Source organism: Pholis gunnellus (genome assembly GCF_910591455.1).
Source record: "Pholis gunnellus genome assembly, chromosome: 17".
In the NCBI taxonomy this organism is placed as follows: Eukaryota; Metazoa; Chordata; class Actinopteri; order Perciformes; family Pholidae; genus Pholis; species Pholis gunnellus.
In genome coordinates, this window is record NC_136544.1 from 3,401,180 (window position 1) to 3,421,119 (window position 19,940).

General features: G+C 40.1%; 1 protein-coding gene across 2 annotated transcripts in view; it reads right to left on the reverse strand.

Moving 5' to 3' along the window:
* LOC306709894 (carbonic anhydrase-related protein 10-like) overlaps positions 1-19,940 on the reverse strand; it is a gene marked incomplete at both ends in the record, with an annotated part of 47,692 nt that overhangs the window by 13,847 nt on the left and 13,905 nt on the right. For both annotated transcript variants that reach the window (XM_079178208.1, XM_079178209.1), the window contains one exon: positions 13,739-13,881. In XM_079178208.1, coding sequence (XP_079034334.1) covers positions 13,739-13,881 — 143 coding nt within the window. The remainder of the gene's footprint in view (positions 1-13,738; positions 13,882-19,940) is intronic.

The window sequence follows — 19,940 nt, forward strand, 5'->3', positions numbered from 1 at the left end:
GGAAGAGAAAGTAGAGACGCAGACAGGAAATGCAGGGAGAGAGATTTAGATGGCACTGACAAACAATGTTGTCCTGACAATTGGAGCATCAAATCAGAAAAGTTCACAAGGTCCGTGTGCACAAGCAACCAACTTGTTTAATTTGTTCATTTGGAGGACCTGTTGTGTTCAGCTGAGGCAGAAGAATGGAGCAACACATTGATGAACAAATATAGCTGATACAGTTTGGCAGAAACAACCTTGCAAGAGGAAATAGGAAATAATTAAAGAAATTCGATCAGCAAAAAAGGTCTACTATTTGTTTGTATTGAGATATAAAAAGAATGTAAGCTATAAAATGTTCTCTAAACCTAGTAAAAAATAGTTTTAAAACATATATGTTTGTTCATTTTTGTGTGAAGTCTTTGTTAACAGCTGTTTTGGACCACAACATATGTTCTAATTACAAACAGAGAAGAGACTAATTTGTCTTTCGGCCTTAAAGTTTAAACTCAGCTTCTCCTTTAACAGAACTCTCTGGATATTATTATTTCAAGCCACATCCAAATTAAATTAATTTGAATAAAGAAGTCCAAATTGTCTGTGCGTTAGTTAATGAGAGATTGTTGACACGGATCAATTACTGTGTGACTGAGTGGGTGATTGCATAACTCTGTGAATGTGTGTGCACCTTTGTGTACTGGAGATAGGATATGACTAATGAACTGTCACTTTCACAACACACAGACACACACACACATGCTTGCCCAATGCTGTCCAATCTTTTAGTGAAATGTCAGCATGCTGCAGAGCATTCAAAGTCCTCGTGAAGACAGTCATTTGTCATATTTAGAGGTCTCATCGCATCTCTTAGCTGTAAATGTGAAGGTCACTCTGTCACTGTATCGAATGTAAATGAAGTTGATGGCCTTTTCACAGCATCACATACACAAATTGTCATCTAATAGATTGCAGGGGGATATTGTTGCTGATTGGCTAATAATGAACATCCACTGTTGACAAGACATAAAATGCTTCTAAAAATTGACTGATAGCAGCATATAAACTGTAAATATTCAACACATTTTCCCGACAAGCTGCCAGGATACTCTGTTAGAAATGCTTGTTAGATGAAACCCTAAAGGCTGTGGCGGACAATTTCGGTAAATGTTCTTCTTCTTCTTTATATTATTATTATTATTATTATATTTGATCAGATTTGATCAGGTTTCTGCCTTGAAGAAATGAAGGTTTCACTGCTGACTAATGGCATGACGTATCCTAAAACTCCTTAACTGTACGTTACACTCCAGTTTCTCTTCGACATTTTATCAGCTAATTAGCGTTAGCTTAATCGGCCCTCTCCAGCAGATCTGTATCCATTTTGTTCATGGATGTACACAGAGGGTTTTGACAGTCAAACGTGATTGCATGTTCTTTCAAAAGCAAAGGTATCTTTTGTCTGTTTTCTCTCAGTTTTGTGACGGGTCAATATAACGTTAGCCAGCTGTTAGCGTTAGCTCTTGATTGCTTTGTCAGAGGCCAGACTGCATTCATCCATCACAAAACGGAGAGAACACAGATGGACGGTATCAATGTGTTACATTTGTTTTTAAATTTGAACCAGCACTTTTCTCTGCTGTGTCGTCTCTGCCTGTTTACTCCAGACACAAAAGAGACGACGTAATTTCCTTCAATTTATCACGTGAGCTATGAGAAGCAGCATTGACTGGCCCTACGAAGAAGCTGCCACAGCATGTGCTTCGCATCATAACATATAAATGAATCAAAGATGAAATCCGTTGCAAATCATGATGGCTCGCTTTAAGCACGTCATCGAATGTGGCCGTTCAGATCAGGTACATTTTGCAATCCGACATTGGTCGACAACACTTTGTTTGGTTCTCACACCTTTTCCAAGATTGTTTTAGCGAATATTTCTCAGGGATCCTGTGTGCTAAATCTCACTTTAAAGCATGCTATATGTTGTTTTAAGGTAATTAGTAATCACTCAATTCAACTCAGTGCTCTACACGTATTTATTACAGGTACTTTTGCTATGAGTCAAAGAAATTAGGGGCACAGTAAGGAACTACATTAAAGTCCTCCCAGTCACAAAATGTCTTTATTATCCTTTCACCATTGAGAATGACGTCTGTGCAGACTTTATCATAATAAACTGCAGAAGGGGGAACCCACCTTAAATCTCAGTTAAACACCTACCAGACGTACATCTAGTTTAGAAGCCAATCATGGTACAATGTACAACTTACACCAGTGTGATGTGAAAACTTGAAACCTCCAGTGCATACACACTGAGAATGGACCGTAGGAGACATCTTGTGTCCGACAGTTACACTTTTAAAACAAAAAATATTTGCATATTGATAGAGTCTGGATTTCAAAAAACAAAATTTTTTATACATTTACAAAATCTTGGAGAACAAGATATATTATGTGCTTGCAAAAACTAATTTTATACGCTTAAAGTGGCACATTGCATGCTCTGGATGGGGGCACCATTATAATGCTGATGAAGATGAGGATGAAAACGACCAGTTTCAATGATCAGTGTCAATGATCAGTGTCATTCTTGTTTTAGATAGGATTAATCTGGCATTTCCACAATGACAAAACTCCAGACTTCCCATGGGAATGTTAAAATATTGCTCAGCATGAAAGACCCAGAAGACTTTTATATTGTAAGTATCATACTTACACACTGAGACACCAAATGTATGAGCTCTTCAGCTCTCAGTTTATGTGCAGTACTTAAAATGTGTGTTCCTGTGCATCTATAAATGTGTGAAATACGTTACTGTAAAAATGTATGTAGATGCAGCCTGTGAATTTCCAAGCAACAAAGGAATCTGTTGCTGACAGCAGGAGTCAAAGCAGACAATCTGTTGTGCAACAGCTTCTGAGGAAACTCAGTTACAAGAAGCTAGAGCATGAGAGCCCAGGCGAAAAAAAAGTATGAAAAGTATATTTAATCTTAGTATACTTCAGCATACTCAAGTATACTTGAAGCCCTACTTATCATCAGTATACTTAAAGAGTGTTATTTTGGAACAACTTATAGTGTACTTAATATACTTAAGTAGTAATTAAGTAGTGGTCTTGGACAATTCTAAGTGTATTAAGTACATTTTTTTGTACTTTTTGTGTACTAAATTGGAACAACTTATTGTATACTTATTACAATTTAAGTATATGACTGTGGATGTACTAATAAACATGCTTATAGCCAACTTAAAATATACTTTTTGGTGTTTGAAGTATATTTGAAATATACTATGAGTGTTTTATAAATATATAAACATTATAATATAAATATATTTATATTGTACTAATAATATATCAAAAGTATACTTTTGGTATACTATTAGTACAATATAAATATATTTATATTGTACTAATAGTATACCAAAAGTTATACTTTTGGCTTATTCCAATTACTAAGAAAGTGCACTTTCTTATTACTTTGTACACTACATACTATTATACATTACAATATTACAAATGTATTACCAAATGCGGAATGAACTTCCCAGATAGTAATCAAAAACACTTTATTGAATTTCAAATATATTTTATTATAATATATATATAATATATTTATAATACATTTAAAATACACAAACCAAAATAGTATTTGTGATTCTATAACATTGACTAACACACATTTATGACCAAAAAAAAGAGAAATATACTGAACAGAGAGCAAAACATTAAAACACAGAACACTGAACCATCCCCAAACTCTTGCTCTCTAAATACAAACATGTTAATTTTTTTTGGTTAAAATGCTCGTTGTTACACTTCCTTCTGATGACCGCTCGCACGTCCGAGGCTCTCGTTTGCGGAAATTCTGCAATAACAGCATCTGTTAAGAGAAGAGACGAGAGAGGATGTCACACAGCATATTCATACAACATTTTATTCTATTTTGACTACACAGGAAATCCTGTTGAACCAATATCATTCTTTTGAACAGTAAATCAAGATTAACATTGAGGAACTATATCAATAGGATATGCCAATATTCCTACCAGTGCAGGTCAAACGTATATTTCATCACTGGTGGTGTGTTTACCACGAACATGTGATCCTGCTGCTTTATAAATCACAGAAGCTTTAAATTGTCCACACACGACTCAAGACAATTACCTACCAGTTACTGCTTGCACTTTGGCAACGTCCAGTTGCCTTTTAGAAGGTCCCATTTTGCCAGACTTCCCAGTCAAGGTGGACAGTGCAAGGACCTCCTTGGTGAATACCAGGGCAGCCAGCTCCTGGCAAAAAAGGGTCATCCGTGAGCGATTAAGCCGCAGGAAGGCCCTCTTTGAATCTGTCACTGTGCTGCCAGCCAAGGCGTGCTGTATATGAGAGAATCAATGGAACACATTAATATACAGTTGGAAGATCTCTACCTACCTATTACGAATGAATAGACGTTATTCAAATATGAATACAATGTGCTTCATTATTTAAAACACTGCTAGTAGTCTGTACATCCCTCTATGGAGCGGTACCACCAGTGGTGTGGAGGTTCCCACTCTCTACTAATTCACATGACTGATGTGTGACACATGTAACCTAGTAAATCCCATCACTTTATTTCTGACACATCTTAACTTGAATAGCAGACGATGCTGGCGAAGAGAAAAGGAACATGGTGCCATTTTTCTATAGCTCTTACACTGTGCAATGAACATTTACTTCACATTGACAAGTTAAAGCAAAAAAGTTCGGCATTGTTTTCGTTACTCAAAATCTGACATTTTCTATACCTTTTTAGCAGGTGTGAACTGAGTTCTTTGTGCTGTCGCACTGATTTGTTGTAACTATTAGTGATATTAGGATCTTAAAACATTTTCTGTAATACAAAACAGTACATGTGTCTGGCATATGCAGTTACATTGACTTACTATATACTTCAGAATGAGATGCCCATCAGCTTCCTCAAGTTGGATGCCCAGAGGATGGCCGCCTTTTAAGGGTTGAAAGGACTTGTCGCCTGTAGAAAAGGATTACAGTTGTTGAAATATCCCTCAAAACGTCAATAATTACACAAAATGTTTAGAATATATATATATATATAGGACCTATGGTGACCTTTAAAAATACACTGACTTCATTATACATTTTCTTCATGGAATAATTAATTATCTTAATTCTGCGTACATGACCCTACTACTTTTACTTATAGTTATTCTCATAAAGCACAACCTGGTGATTGCTTTCACTTTACTGATGCTTCTGGTGAACTCGGACTTAAGACTTACACAAAGTGAGCTGCTGCTGTTGCTCTGTCTGCCACTCAGCGTCATTGAGTTGACTGACAGGCAGCTTGCTGCAGCAATATAACGTTAACGTTACCGGCAGCTTGCTGCAGCAATATAACGTTAACGTTACCGGCAGCTTGCTGCAGCAATATAACGTTAACGTTACTGTGTCATGGCTGCCGTTATGAGCGACGGTAACATTAACCCCTTGCTGTCTGAGAGCATCTTCAACTTACTAACGTGATTTCACAGTTAGCTTCGTCTAATTCTACCATACTAAAAATATTTGTAAACATACTTGCAACCAGTCAGAAATATACAGTTGGCAATCAACATGACCAGTCTACAACTCATTAAATAGCCCATTAACATTTGCATGCATTTTAGTGAAGTCCACAAGCTACTAAAACAGTCTAAAAGCTACTAAAATTGAATTCACCTAGCATTCCACTTGAGCGCAATATCATGTTAGCTTAATGTTAACATACATATCACCAAGTTATGCTACTACACAACTAAGCTAGCTGTTGTAATGTTAGCTAAAGTAGCAACTAAGCTAACGTTAGCTATTGTAACGTTAGCTAAAGTAGCAAACACACAATTGATAGTGTCAGCTAAATGGTTGTTTCTATCAAACACTGTTTTAAAGTGTAAAGACAACTCTGTTTAGAACAAATATAACACACATATGGTTATAAATTGCTTACTTACCGAAAACTGAGACCTGTGGACAGATGGCAATGCCGGAGCTTCCAACTGAAATCCCCCAGAGTGAAAAGAATTCCCGCCTTCAGAATTTGAATTTCTAGCACTCTGCCCATGCGCAGACAGGAAAGCGGACGCTTTCTGCCCATGCGCAGAAAGCGCATATATAAAATATAATATTTTATTATAATATGAAATAATAAAAATGATATAATATTTTATAAAATGGCAAGATATCAATATATATATATATTTTTAAATGTGCTTTCGGTGCATTTTCACAGTAATAAATTTTAACACATTCCAAAATAATAGTACAATCAATATATTGAAATAATAGCATGAATAAGTTTACTGACCAATTACACTCAAATATTACTTAAAATATACCAAAAATTCGGTATATTTAAAATCTGTATTTATAAAATGTGCTTTAAATACATTGTTTCAATGGTAATTTAGATCATACATTTTGAAATATACAAAAAATATGTTTGAAAACAAAGTTCAAAGAAATATGTTTATGTAATTGCACAGAACTTTCACTTAAAGTATATTTTTCTTATAATATATTTTTTGAAAGCATACTACAGTACAATTATTTTAAAGTGTGTTAAAAGTATATTTTTGAAAATAGGTGAAAGCGTGACTTTTGTATACTTTTTATATATTTTCAGAAAGTACAATTCTTTGAAAGTATATTTGAAGTGTACTATTGAAAATGTTAGTATATTTTAAGTACAAAAAAGTACACTTTTTTTTCGCCTGGGAGAGGCTGACCTGAATAGCTGGATAAAACATAGGTGCATGCTACACTATGCAGACACACAAAGGAACATTCTTTCCAGTTTTCATTTTGACCTACAAAGCAATCCACAGTTGCATTAACACATACGCAGGCATCCACCCACAACCTTTGATTTTTCTCAGTCATAAACACAACCTCTCTGTACACATGCTGTCCACCCTTTTCCGTGTCTTGTCAACATGCTCCTAAACCAGGGGTCGGCAACCTTTACTCTCCAAAGAGCCATTTTGCCCTATTTTCCACCAAATAAAATTTGTCTGGAGCCGCAAAAGCTATTTAATGTCAAATTTCTCACCACATATCAAGCATTCAGGTAAGCCAGCAACGTTGGCAGTGAAAGCAAATGAATACGTCCACGCAGAATTAAACTCTCTATTTTCCTCCGTGACTTTTCTTCTTTTGGATTTATCCATCGATAGTTTACCGAGGGTGGAGGTCTGCAAATCATGATCAGGCAGCTACAAGAAAAGGCGCTTTACGGTGTAAGATGCAAGTGGCGGACAGCGTAGCGCGGCCGTTTTTGAATATGTTGCTATTTTGCTCGACAGAGTTGGAATCCAGGTTGATGCGATCTTTCCATAAATATATTTTCTTCAATGTATTTCTTCATATGTGGCTGTGATGTAGTGCTCACTTATACAATCGTAATCCCCGCAATATATATGAGATGTGGCTTTTAGATCTCCAGCAATATGTTTGTGAATGTTTGACGAATCTGGCAACAGAGGCAGAAAACAGCTGCTGCTGTTACGCGAACACAACACACACACGGAAACCAGTAGGATTGAAAACCAGTCGGACCGGCACCCACTGCATGCCCAGTGTACGTGAATAGTCACGTGATATTTGTTTTCAGGCGTTGAAGTCTGGACGGAGATCATCTCGGAAATAATGCTTAAACGCCGTGTGGACGGAGGACTCAGGGAGCCGCAACAGAAGGGCCGAAGAGCATGCGGCATGCGGCTTCGGAGCCGCAGGTTGCCGACCCCTGTCCTAAACCCTGTCACACACACACACACACACACACACACACACACACACACACACACACACACTCACAAACACTCTTTCCAGGACAGATGGCCATGCTCCGTGCTTTCGCTGAGCAGATGCACACGAGCATTAATCATGAAAAAAGACTGAGAGGGTTTAACTTGAACTACAGTTCTGCTGCTTCCTGTAAAGAGATTGTTTTCTCTTTTGAAGAACATCATAAGTCCAACCTTTCTTTGGTGGCATCTAGCGATGAGGTGGCAGAGGTGGCAGATTTCAACCAATTGAAACTTGTAGAACTACGGTGGCCGACGTGAAAACGTGACTGATCCTTTCTAGAGCCAGTGTTTGGTTTCTGCACAGAATTGAACTGGCTATTTGAAGGTTTTAAAACCAAGAGATCATGTGATATATGAGACAAAAACACACACATTCACAGGAGTTGATTAAAGAGAAAAGCAGATTACAAGGGACAATTTGGCGTGTTTCTGATTTATTTAATATATTATTATGTAACATTATAGCAATGTTTTTATATTTTGGTGACACATAGCTGTAATGATGACAAATAACGTTTACAAACCCTTTGGACCTGTAGCTCAGAGGGTTGACACTGGCAGAGTTAGCAATATTCCTCCCACCAGTTAAATGTATGCACACATGGTAATGTGAGACTCTGTGGATAAAAATGGCATCATTAACTCAACTCTGGCCAGGAGCCTGAACACTTAGCAATCACTCTCAGTCAGTTCATTGTGATAGGCCTTGGGCTGCAGGAGGGGTTAACAAGACCAACGCTACACAAAACAGATTGGTTTCTGCAAGGCTCTAGGGCAACAACCACAGTTATTATTTATAAAAAGTTTAACAATGAGCTGCTTCATTGTAAACGATACTAGACTTGGTGATAAGCGTGCAAAGCTATAGCATTGCCTTGGCTTGCAGCCATGGAATCTTGTATACTGTGTATTGAGACTTCAGCATAACACTGGTAAACACAGGTAAGGGTGATTGCCACACAGTATTTTGCACATATGTCTATAGGTCCTGCTCCAGAACGCTGGATCCTACAATTCCCATAATACAACTTTGTAGCATTAGACCAATACACCATACAATCTCTGTATGCCCATATCTTTCAAACGCACACGTCCACTTGAAAGTGTTATGGGATGGTGTAGTAGGTGGACCCAAACGCACGCCACACAGCAGGTTTAATCCAGCCAAGGACTTTATTTTCAATTATGCAGGAGGAAAACAAAGAATAAACAAACTAAACAACGGCAAATTGTGGGGGAAAAAAAAGAGGAGCACACACTAGGAGCAGACAGGAATCCTAACAGAAAGCTCTAAAACATTAGTGAGTGGACCTTTGAGATTAGATAATTAAGGGTGCTTTCACAACTAAGCTGTCGGTAAAATGAACTACAGTCTGTTCAGGATGTAATCTTATTGATCTGTACAAGGCTATGTAGATAATATCTTTATGCAAATCAACACGTATGCACATCAGTGTTTTCGCTGATTAATGGGTCAAACGCTGTTAAACTGCTGTGCTTGTTTCCTACCAGGTGCAGCCTGATTTGTTAGGTCATTAAGTTCATTAAAAAAGTGTGTAACAGCAATCCCAAAATATTAAGCCCTGAATCATTACTGTACAAAACGCCTCATCGAAGTGTCTGTGCACTCCTCAACGTTCACATAAGGGATCAAACAAAAAGGCTTTTGTACAATCCTGCCTCTAATCATCAGAATCTACAGAGGTTTTGGGCAGTAAGGAGACTTTCACTGCGTCTAGGTTAAAGCACAGCTGTACATTTTCAAGCACCTCAGAAAATTCTCGTTATTCTCAATGAATCAATGGAAGAGAACACAACAAATGGTGCTAAAACATCAGATATATTGAAACACTGGGAAAGCCAGTACACGGTTTCACAGTGCATCAAGCAGTTCTGAGAAAATCCTCCATGACTTTCCCATAATACAGCTGGCCTGGATGCCACAAAAGAGTTGAAACTCTGACCCTTTGTAAAAAAGGAATTACACAGCCTGCCAAACATTTGTGTGCTAAAACCCTCCCAAAGGACAGTTTCAGTTCAGCCTGATGAAGTACTTTGCCTGAAACCATTTTGGACAGGAACCCCCGGGGAATAGAGGCGCTAAATGTTTTTAAAGTGTAAAGTCACAGGCTGTTAATGTCTCAATCCCTGATTCCACCAGAGAGCTGAACACATTACATCATTATAATTAATTAATCATTAATTAATTATCATTATAACACCCAAGTTTACAAAAGGATTCAAGTCTTCAAAATTAAACAGGAAACTGTTGAGTACTAACTGCTACATGTTCAACAGCCAGTACATTTAGTCAAGTACTGTACAATGATTGAACTACTCGTACTTTACTTTACTCTTAAAAACAATGTATAGACTTACAAGAGTGATCCCTCTCAATCATCATGTTTGACCTGCTAGAATAGTGGTGGGTTTGCCTGATATCAGACAGAATTGTTAAATCGGTCTTCATTGTTGTTGTTGTTATTATTACTCCTCAGTTGCTGTGCATATTGAACAACGCTGATTGGTTGAATAGTTTTTAATCAAGAACACTGTTTCTTAAAACTGCCATTGACTGCCTGCTGACTCCTCTCTCACTACTCTTAACTAGCCCCCTGGTCAGTAGGGGCTGCTAGTTATAACACAACTGAGTGCATCTCTGACCCCAAGCTACTCTGCTCCAAGAGACACGGGGGAGACACTCTTCTGAACAGGATCAAACCAGTTACAACCAGTTACACTCTGTGTCTGCTCTAGAGAGAGGAGGACTCATGTGTGAGTGACACATGAACTGGAGGAGGTTCCAGCCTTAAATCAGCAAAAAAACAGCGGGAAAACTGAGAGATTTGGGCTTCTACCCCAACTAGAGAATGGGATATACTTCAATACTTCTTACCCACTCTAAAGGGAACAGAAGACCCTTTAGGGGTCTCACCCCCTCAGAGATGGACTTTTCCCCCACTAGATCTTTAGGGGTCTTACCCCCCAAAAATAGAGCAAAATAAGACCCTTTTATTTACCTAAAATTAGACCATTTTATTTTACCCAAACTAAGACCCTTTTGCTATCAGAGGACAGCATAAAAAGGAGAGATACACCCCCAAAAACGTAGGAATGTCAGAGAGCTGACTGAGAGCCTGCACTGACAGGAGAACAGCAGAGTGGAGCAGAGAGAAGGAAAAGGGCCTGTTTCCCCCAACTAGTGGATTATACCTCATAGCAAAATCAGTGAAAGCTGACAAAGAGGAGAACTTATTAAAATAGCAGTGTTAAAATGAGTTATTGTAGCCACTGTAACTGTTTCATTGAATTGAAATTGTTGTATGTGAATCTTGTGTGAAAACCTGAAATAAAAACACAGCCTTACATTTAGTAAGTGTCTGAAGCAAAACAAAGTATTCTGGTCCTTTAGAACCATGTAACCCTCTTCCCCCCCGTCCGTTAACGGTGCGATAAGATGTGACGACTGAAACGTGCAGAGGAGCTTCAGGTGAGTACCCTGGGTGAAGACTTGGCAGTGTTAGTCATAAATGGTGAGAATGTTCACAATAGGCAATAGTAAAGTATAGACGATGTACATAACCATTACATACAGGGTGTTAGTATTTTGTGTGTGTTGGTGTGAATGTTCACATTTGAAATGAAATTTGCTGTATTGTGCTATTGAATAAATACAACCCACATTGTGTTAATCCCCTGTCTAGATTGCAAGTTTATCAGATGTGTTTTTCACTGCACGTCTCACACAACAGATACACTGTTAATGTAATCTCTACAGATGTCGGCACCGGCCCTGTGCTGCGGGCATAGCTGCTACATGAAGCTTTTATTTAGGCTTCAGACATATTTCTTCGACAATATGTGTGTAGATGTTTAGTGAGGTTGCTGTCCAATAAAAAGGCACAGAATAATTATATAAATTTACATTTAGAAACCTATGGAAAGCCGAGTGTGCTGCTCTCTAGCTCTATCCTGAGACTTGCATGTAATCCCACAGATTCTCCCTTCACTTTTACCTAGCAGCTGGGAAGCAAGACCCGGGAACATCTTGGGTATTGAGTATTTTTTTGGTGGTAACTTATATTGTACGTTGTACATTGTTAACCTCTCCTTTTGCTCCCAAGACTGGGCCCTGAGTGCAGCCACTAGTCTCTGGCTCCAGAGCATTGGTGAAGAGGTATGCAGCAGTTTGTGTACTGATAGTTCTGTTAGCTATTAGCCAAACACACCGTCCAAAACACTAAAAGTGCTGCAACTGTCTTTCCCCTGTAGCGTGAGCGGCTCCTGCCCCGTTTCTATGCGGGGGAAGTCTTTCGCACCTAACACGGTGGTCACTCCGTCGGCTGTCCCACCTGCGAGGATATGCGTTCCTCTTTGAGGTGTCGGCACAATACCTTCGGCCTTTTATCTCACCCCGTAGCTAAATCGTTAGGATTTCAGAATGAATTGTCTTTTTGAAAGTCTTTTACGGCTAATGCCCTCGGCGCTCTCGATGGGATGCAACCCTAACACATACAAAATGATCAATATTTGCAATTAATTAGACCACGTAGGCTTTTGCAGTGTGCATTTGCACGCATATTTACAAAAACTCCATGCAAATGTATTTCAAATGAGCTCTGGCACAGTGGTTCAGTAATCCGGATATTTCATTAGCCCAAGCAACCTACATTCCCCAGTGGTTTGGATTAGCAGAGCCTGAGCTTCTGCTGCCACTCATCTGATCTCAAACCTTGTCTGAACCACAGCGGCCATGATTAGTGGTTGACACTGTTCTCGCGGGGAGTAAAATGGAGCTCACTCTGTGGAACTTCTTTGCCCTCATCACAATGAACAGGACCCTGGAGGCCATGGATGGGACTGTGCATGTTGGCCTCTCTAGTTAAATTATACAGGTAAAAAAAGGGACCTGTTTGAATTTAATGCTTGTGCTGTAAATCAGATTTAAATTTCTGTGGCCCATTCATGTCCTTAGTTTACGGAAAACAATTGACAGGAATAAACAAATACTACAATAATATACAATTTGTAACACCCTTATTATTTGAGCTCACAGGGGCTTGAAAGCTTGGGATCAAATGTAACTGCTCTGTCTTTCCTCAGATAAGAGGCTTACTAAAATGTGAGAGCTAAGTGGATGAGTGGCCTGGCTTTGCTACTTCAGAGATGAAGTGAATGCTTTCCATTACAGTTGTTCTATTAGGAGGGCTGATTACACCGCCCTCCCTGTATCTACCCTTGCCTACAATCTTTTAAATAGGAGAATGACACATTATATAAAGTAGATATTATATAACGTAAAGAGGCATTCTTAACTGCACATCAACATAAGATTACTAATCATGGAGACTAAAACTCTGTGGAAACAGTTGTAACTGTGTACAACAGGATTACGCAACAAAATGCAGATTGTAGTCCCATTTTGCTACATAAGAAAAACACAAAAACACTATATTATATAGGGAGGGTGGAGGATGAGTTAAGGAGTCTAACAGCTGAGGAAAGAAGCAGTTTTGAAGTCTGGTGGTTTGGCAGCTGTTACTTCTGTATCTCTTTCCAGACAACAGCAGGGTGAACAGTCTTTTCAGAATCAGCTTTATTGGTCATGTATGTGTAGTGGGGAACGCTCCTCAGAGAACGTGTAGGGTTGTGAACGCAGCCCTCAGGCTAGGCTCCTCCCCCAACAGTTGTTGACTACACAGAGACGTTGTTACTACTGCTAGGCTTCTTGAATATATATATATATATATTTGAATATGGCACTAAATAGCGCAAGTTAGATATTATTGCAATGTTCCGGACCTTTGACCGAGGAGATTTTCTCAATCTGGACCTTTTGGAATTTTAATTGAATACTCCCGACCCAATCGTTGTGAATAACTGATCTAAATGGTGGTGGCCCTTACCTTCCGTCCTGCTGTGTTGAGCCTCAGAGGGGTCAGGTAGGGGTCAAAGATCATGTGGCTGGTCTCAATGTCGATGGGCGACTGCCTCTTCCCTATGGCGCACAAGTTCCAGGCTGAGTGCACCAGACCCCAGAAAGATGGGACTGGTAGTGATTGGGATGAGGGTGAGCAGAAAGAGAGGGAGAACAAGAGAGAGTAGCAGTAATTACTGACTGTGTGTGTGTGTGTTTGTGTGTGTGTGTGTGTGTGTGGTGTGTGGTGTGTGTGTGTGTGTTCAAACCATAAAAACAGAGGGAAAGTGAGTCAACGTGCTTCATTATGACGGGACAGGAGAAATGGGGAGTTTAGGGTGATTTTAATTTAAATATGGCTTCATTAAAATATGACCAAAAAACTAAGGTAGAGAAACTGACATTATTAAAGTCTGTCAAAAAGTTCTCCCACTAGTTTGTATTGCTCATGATTAAGCAGTGGCTCCAAACCTTTTTGTCTTGTGTGAAATGTATCAATACAGTGTTACGGCAGTCGTGAAATAGTCATGAAATTAAACATATTGGTTTTGTGTAGAGGGACACGAATGGTCCATTTTTTTCGTGTCGATCAGAAAAAACTTTCCGATACAAAACGAAAGTTAGGTTTAGGCAACAAAACCGTTTAGTTATACACAGGTGTGTGGCAGGTAGGACAGGTGTGTGTGCCAATGACAGGTGTGTGAGAAGTGTGTGGTTTGTAGGACAGGTGTTTGAGAGATGTGTGTCAGGAAGGATAGGTGTGTGGTTGGTAGAACAGGTGTGTGGTTGGTAGGACAGGTGTGTGGTTGGTAGGATAGGTGTGTGGTTGGTAGGACAGGTGTGTGGTTGGTAGGACAGGTGTGTGGTTGGTAGGACAGGTGTGTGGTTGGTGGGACAGGTGTGTGGTTGGTAGGACAGGTGTGTGGTTGGTAGGATAGGTGTGTGGTTGGTAGGACAGGTGTGTGGTTGGTAGAACAGGTGTGTGGTTGGTAGGACAGGTGTGTGGTTGGTAGGACAGGTGTGTGGTTGGTAGGACAGGTGTGTGGTTGGTAGGACAGGTGTGTGGTTGGTAGGACAGGTGTGTGGTTGGTGGGACAGGTGTGTGGTTGGTAGGACAGGTGTGTGGTTGGTAGAACAGGTGTGTGGTTGGTAGGACAGGTGTGTGGTTGGTGGGACAGGTGTGTGGTTGGTAGGACAGGTGTGTGGTTGGTAGGACAGGTGTGTGGTTGGTAGGATAGGTGTGTGGTTGGTAGGACAGGTGTGTGGTTGGTAGGATAGGTGTGTGGTTGGTAGGACAGGTGTGTGGTTGGTAGAATAGGTGTGTGGTTGGTAGGACAGGTGTGTGGTTGGTAGAACAGGTGTGTGGTTGGTAGGACAGGTGTGTGGTTGGTAGGACAGGTGTGTGGTTGGTAGAACAGGTGTGTGGTTGGTAGAACAGGTGTGTGGTTGGTAGGACAGGTGTGTGGTTGGTAGGATAGGTGTGTGGTTGGTAGGACAGGTGTGTGGTTGGTAGAATAGGTGTGTGGTTGGTAGGACAGGTGTGTGGTTGGTAGAACAGGTGTGTGGTTGGTAGGACAGGTGTGTGGTTGGTAGGACAGGTGTGTGGTTGGTAGAACAGGTGTGTGGTAAAATCATGGTTGGGCTTCAAATAACTATCCACAGTTAAGTTTAGGCAACAAACAAAACCTGTGTTGAAAAACCTGTTTGTTGGTTGAAAGTCTTGAAAGTTTGATGGACACATCCACCTACACCAAATACAATCCTTTCTGACATTATATTCTACGTCACTTGGTATGACCATTGCATTGTCACGTGGATGCTTTTTGTCTCGATCACAAAAAAAGGATCATAATTTACTTTCCATTTGAGTTGTTTTCGTACTGACGACATGGACAAAACATGAACAATTAGTGTCCATTTACACAGAAACCAATAGATTGCATTTTGTAATCTATGTCACGACCTGCCCTTATACTGGGCTGAATGTCTTGTGGGCCTCTTCACAGGTTATGACTTATCTGATTTGAAGGTTTTCTAGAGGCCTGACAAACTGACAGTATCAAGTGTTTCGCAAAAATAAAGCAAGGCATTGGGGAGAAAAAACAAAACATTTTCTGCAATATATTTTTTTCTTCATCCCTTTAATTATCTTATGACCCCTCACATCCTAGGAGTTTCAAACCCCCAGATTGAAAAATACAGAGTAACAATATGTATCACTCCCATCCCAGCAGTGTCTGAATGGATTTCTTGATACTTAAAGGTCACAGGTTCAATTCCAGTCAAAAGCCCCTCATTACCAAGCAGTGTGTAGAGCCACCTGGTCTCCTCTCTTTACAGTTTTATATTTAATATTTCCTTTCTTATGTTGGGTACTCACTCTCTTCCTCATACCTACTAAGTCCTTTCACTAATTCCCTGGGATATTCACTGTTTTTGTTCCAGAACTGCTCCAAAATGTGTTAATCTTCTCTGCTGTCTACCTGATGGGGTACCTGGCTTCAGATGAGGTAATACAGGGTTTCCAACAGGATTTTCTTGAACTGTGGTTGGTGGACATCACATCTACGTCGGTGCTTGGGCCCTAATCATTTCTACAGTTTCAATAGGGACCTCGCGGTCTGACGTTGTCGGTGCTCGGGCCCTAAAAAATGTATAAAGGTAACACACCTGCTCATTTAAAGTACAGAGCTGTAGATTACAGCTGCAGCTAAATTCTTACAATGTTTCTGAAAATGTTCCCTAATAACACTTCCATCTGCTCTTTCTACATCTAGTCGTAAACACTTTGTACCTGGTTAGCCCCTCATCTCATCTCTGCTACATTTGAGGATAATGAATTCATTGGAATTTTCGTGACAACACTTTTCTCGGGGAGCATGTGCCCATCCATTACAGCAGCCCAGAGCGGCCCGGCTAAATTAGAACAAATAGCAGGGATGCCATAATCACCGCCCGCATTAGCGTTAATGTTGTTACCGCGGTGAGTAATTGCAAGAAATGTAGTGGTCGGCCATCAGGCGTGATTGTGAATGTGTAATGATTTCATGAGATTATTGAGATTGAGTATCATAACTTCATACTTCAACTCTCTTTGTCTCTGCTACTGGTGCTGGTTCTCTCTTATCCTATACTCTGTTATGTCTTTTTCTCTCTATCTGTCTCACTCTCTCTCACCAATTTTACTTCATTGTTCCACTATCCCTCCTTTAGTCCCATCTAAATTTGATCATATCTCCTCTACTCCGTGGGAGGAATATTGTTTCCTCCTCCTCCTACATAATACAGCTACTTCTCTCCATTTCTTCCTCTTTCCAGCTCTCCTGTGGTGAGCTTAGCAAGGGTGTGTGAGAAAGAGAGGGAGAGAGAGAGGCACTGACAGAGATATTAGGGAGAAGAGATAGACAGAATAGGGAAACTGCATGACAAAAACAAAAGAGAAAAATATGTGGATAATAGCAGTATGTGTGCTATGTGTGTGTGTGTCTGTGTGTGTGAGAGAGAAAAAAAAAAGAGGGGGTGAGAGAGCAAGGAGGAGGCTCCTCTGATCACTAACTTGGTGTCCTACTTACTCACTCTGCAGCACTCCGAAATAACAACCCTGAGCTGTAATATTGTATACCCAAAACACACAGGCACAGAAATAATCACTTACATACTCTCTCTCTCTCACACATAGAGCCAGAAACATACTCACACTAAACAACAACAGCTACAGACACACGCCCCCTTCACAATCCACAAATAACACACACAATGATAACACCAAGAGATGTGACATTGAGGTAAGATGCTTTCTCTTCCACAAATACACCGGAGGTACAGTCTTGCCTCTATTTTTCTATTTTCTCTCTCTCAAATCTGCCAGATTCTCCCAGATTCCTCTCGAACAGGAACAGAAAGGAGACAGAGCTGATGCATTCAAATCCACTTTTACTTCTTCCAACTAAAAACATGTAGCATGTAGTGTAGTTTATAACTTTTAGGACCTGATGATAAGGGCTATTTAAGTGTTTGTACTATGAAGTTGATTTACCTCAAAAATAATAATACGCTGAGTTACAGATGCCTTTTTCCCAATGTCAGTCTATAGGAAAAAGTATTTTTGGCCTAATGGCATCATGTAAGAGACCCAGAAATCGTAATTCCACTGTTTGGCCACTATGTCAAATATGTTTCAAAGCCCCCGGCACTCTTCCGTGGGGCCTGAACAAAACCACAGAGTTGCCCATGGCCAGGGCCGGGAGGGGTGAAACCAGTGTACCATTTGACAGCACAGCACAAGACTTTTCTCTCTTTTCTGTGGACTTGAAATAAAGCCATCAGGACATTACAAAATCTGGTGAATCCGAGTTACTGATGATTATCTGGCAATAGCAATGTGATTTCCTATGCTGTGACAAGAGTATGTGGCTGAAGCAGGAAGTTGTTCATAATTGTTCTTATTTATCGGCTGACTAGTTAAATAGCTAGCTTGCTCATTCCACCATGATTTCATAGTACAGTTACAGAACTGCTGGGCTCGCTCCTGGTTAGTTTAACATGAATGCAAACTTAACTGTTTTTAACTCACCGTTCATAACCATTTATCTTTAGCTAATGCTAATCGCAAGTGCTAATGTTAATCGTTAGTGCTAATGCTAATCGTTAGCATGCTTACTATTGCTATGAATATGGTTAGGTAAGCGCTGTAAAGAATAGTGATAAAATGTGTTGATGTCACTGCAAGAAAATTGGATTTTAGTAAGCAGCACAGTAATTTCTTGTGGAAGTTCAAGTTAACAGCTGTTTACTGGAATTTGGAGACAGAAAATGTTTCAATTTCTGGCAGTTTTATAAGCCTTAGGAGCTTGGCAGTTGACTTTTCTTTCACAGTTGAGAACTGGCGGTTCCAGGAATGTTTCACTCGGGTGGCTTAAGGCCGGAAAGGGGATGTCTAGAGGTGGTCACTATTGTGTTAATGTAAGCAGGCAGCGTGCAGAATCTTTTGAATGCATTAATATTCTACTCATAAACATAAATGAATAGGCCACATGCAAATACATAACTATTGTTGGCCAGTCTCCTATTTTACAGAGCCTTTATAGTCAAGTAAGCTAACATTAACAATGACAAATAAATGACCTTTTTCAGAGTTCAGAGTGTATTTACAAAAGTTAAGGCTATTAAGTAGTCAAATGCTCTAAGCAAACTAACAAACAAAAATGCATTATGCAAATCCTGGGTTATATCTTCCGCTAAATTGAATACAAATCAGTGCAGTGTTTGTTTGACTCAGCAGTTGCTCTGAGCGTCTATGTAGCCACAGATGGGTTTACATTAACAATGTGCTTTTACTTTACCCAGTGCCTCTTACTAAAGGGTGCATTGTGCGCTGGTATCGGATCCTATGGGCAAAATAGGAGACTGGCCAACAATAGTTATGCAAACAATGGTATTTGGGGGCTCTGGTGTTGTGGCTGTGGCTGCCTTGTGAGGAAGTCAAATAACCAGTTGCAGAGTGAGGTTCTCAAGCCCAGAGTGCTAAGTTTCAGTTTCAGTCAGTTTCATGGGGGAGATTGTGTTGAATGGTGAGCTGAAATCAACATTCTGGTGTAGGAGTTGTTATTTTCAAGATGTGTGAGGGCTGAGTGGAGAGCAGTGGAGAAGGCATCCTCTATGGATCTGCTGGCTCTGTATGCAAACTGGTGAGGGTCCAGGCTGACTGGGATGTTGCTTTTAATATGCTGGAGCACTTCATCAGAAGCGTGAGTGCCACAGGGCGGTAGTCCTGACTGGACACAGCTGACTTTTTAGGTAGAGGGGACTATGGTGGCTGTTTTGAAGCAGGTGGGAATATTCCTGTGAAAGAGATGTTTCTAATCAGCTGGTTGGCACATGTTCTAAGCACAGGACCAGCGATTGTATCAGGCCCAGCAGCTTCGCTGATATTCAATGAAGCTTAAGCGCAAGTTCAGTCAGGAAGACTATCTTTACAGTCATCAGGCTAGCATGGTTCATGGGATGACACTTGAGCACCGCTCAACCTTGTTTTTAATACACTCTCGAGAAATCGCACTACATCGTACATGTGTGATCGTGTAACATTCACATAGCAATCAACATGCTAAAACTAGCGACAAGCAACACATATTTTAAGAGATGATACAAACCTATCTATTGAGCTGCATTGCAATACAACGGAATCAAGA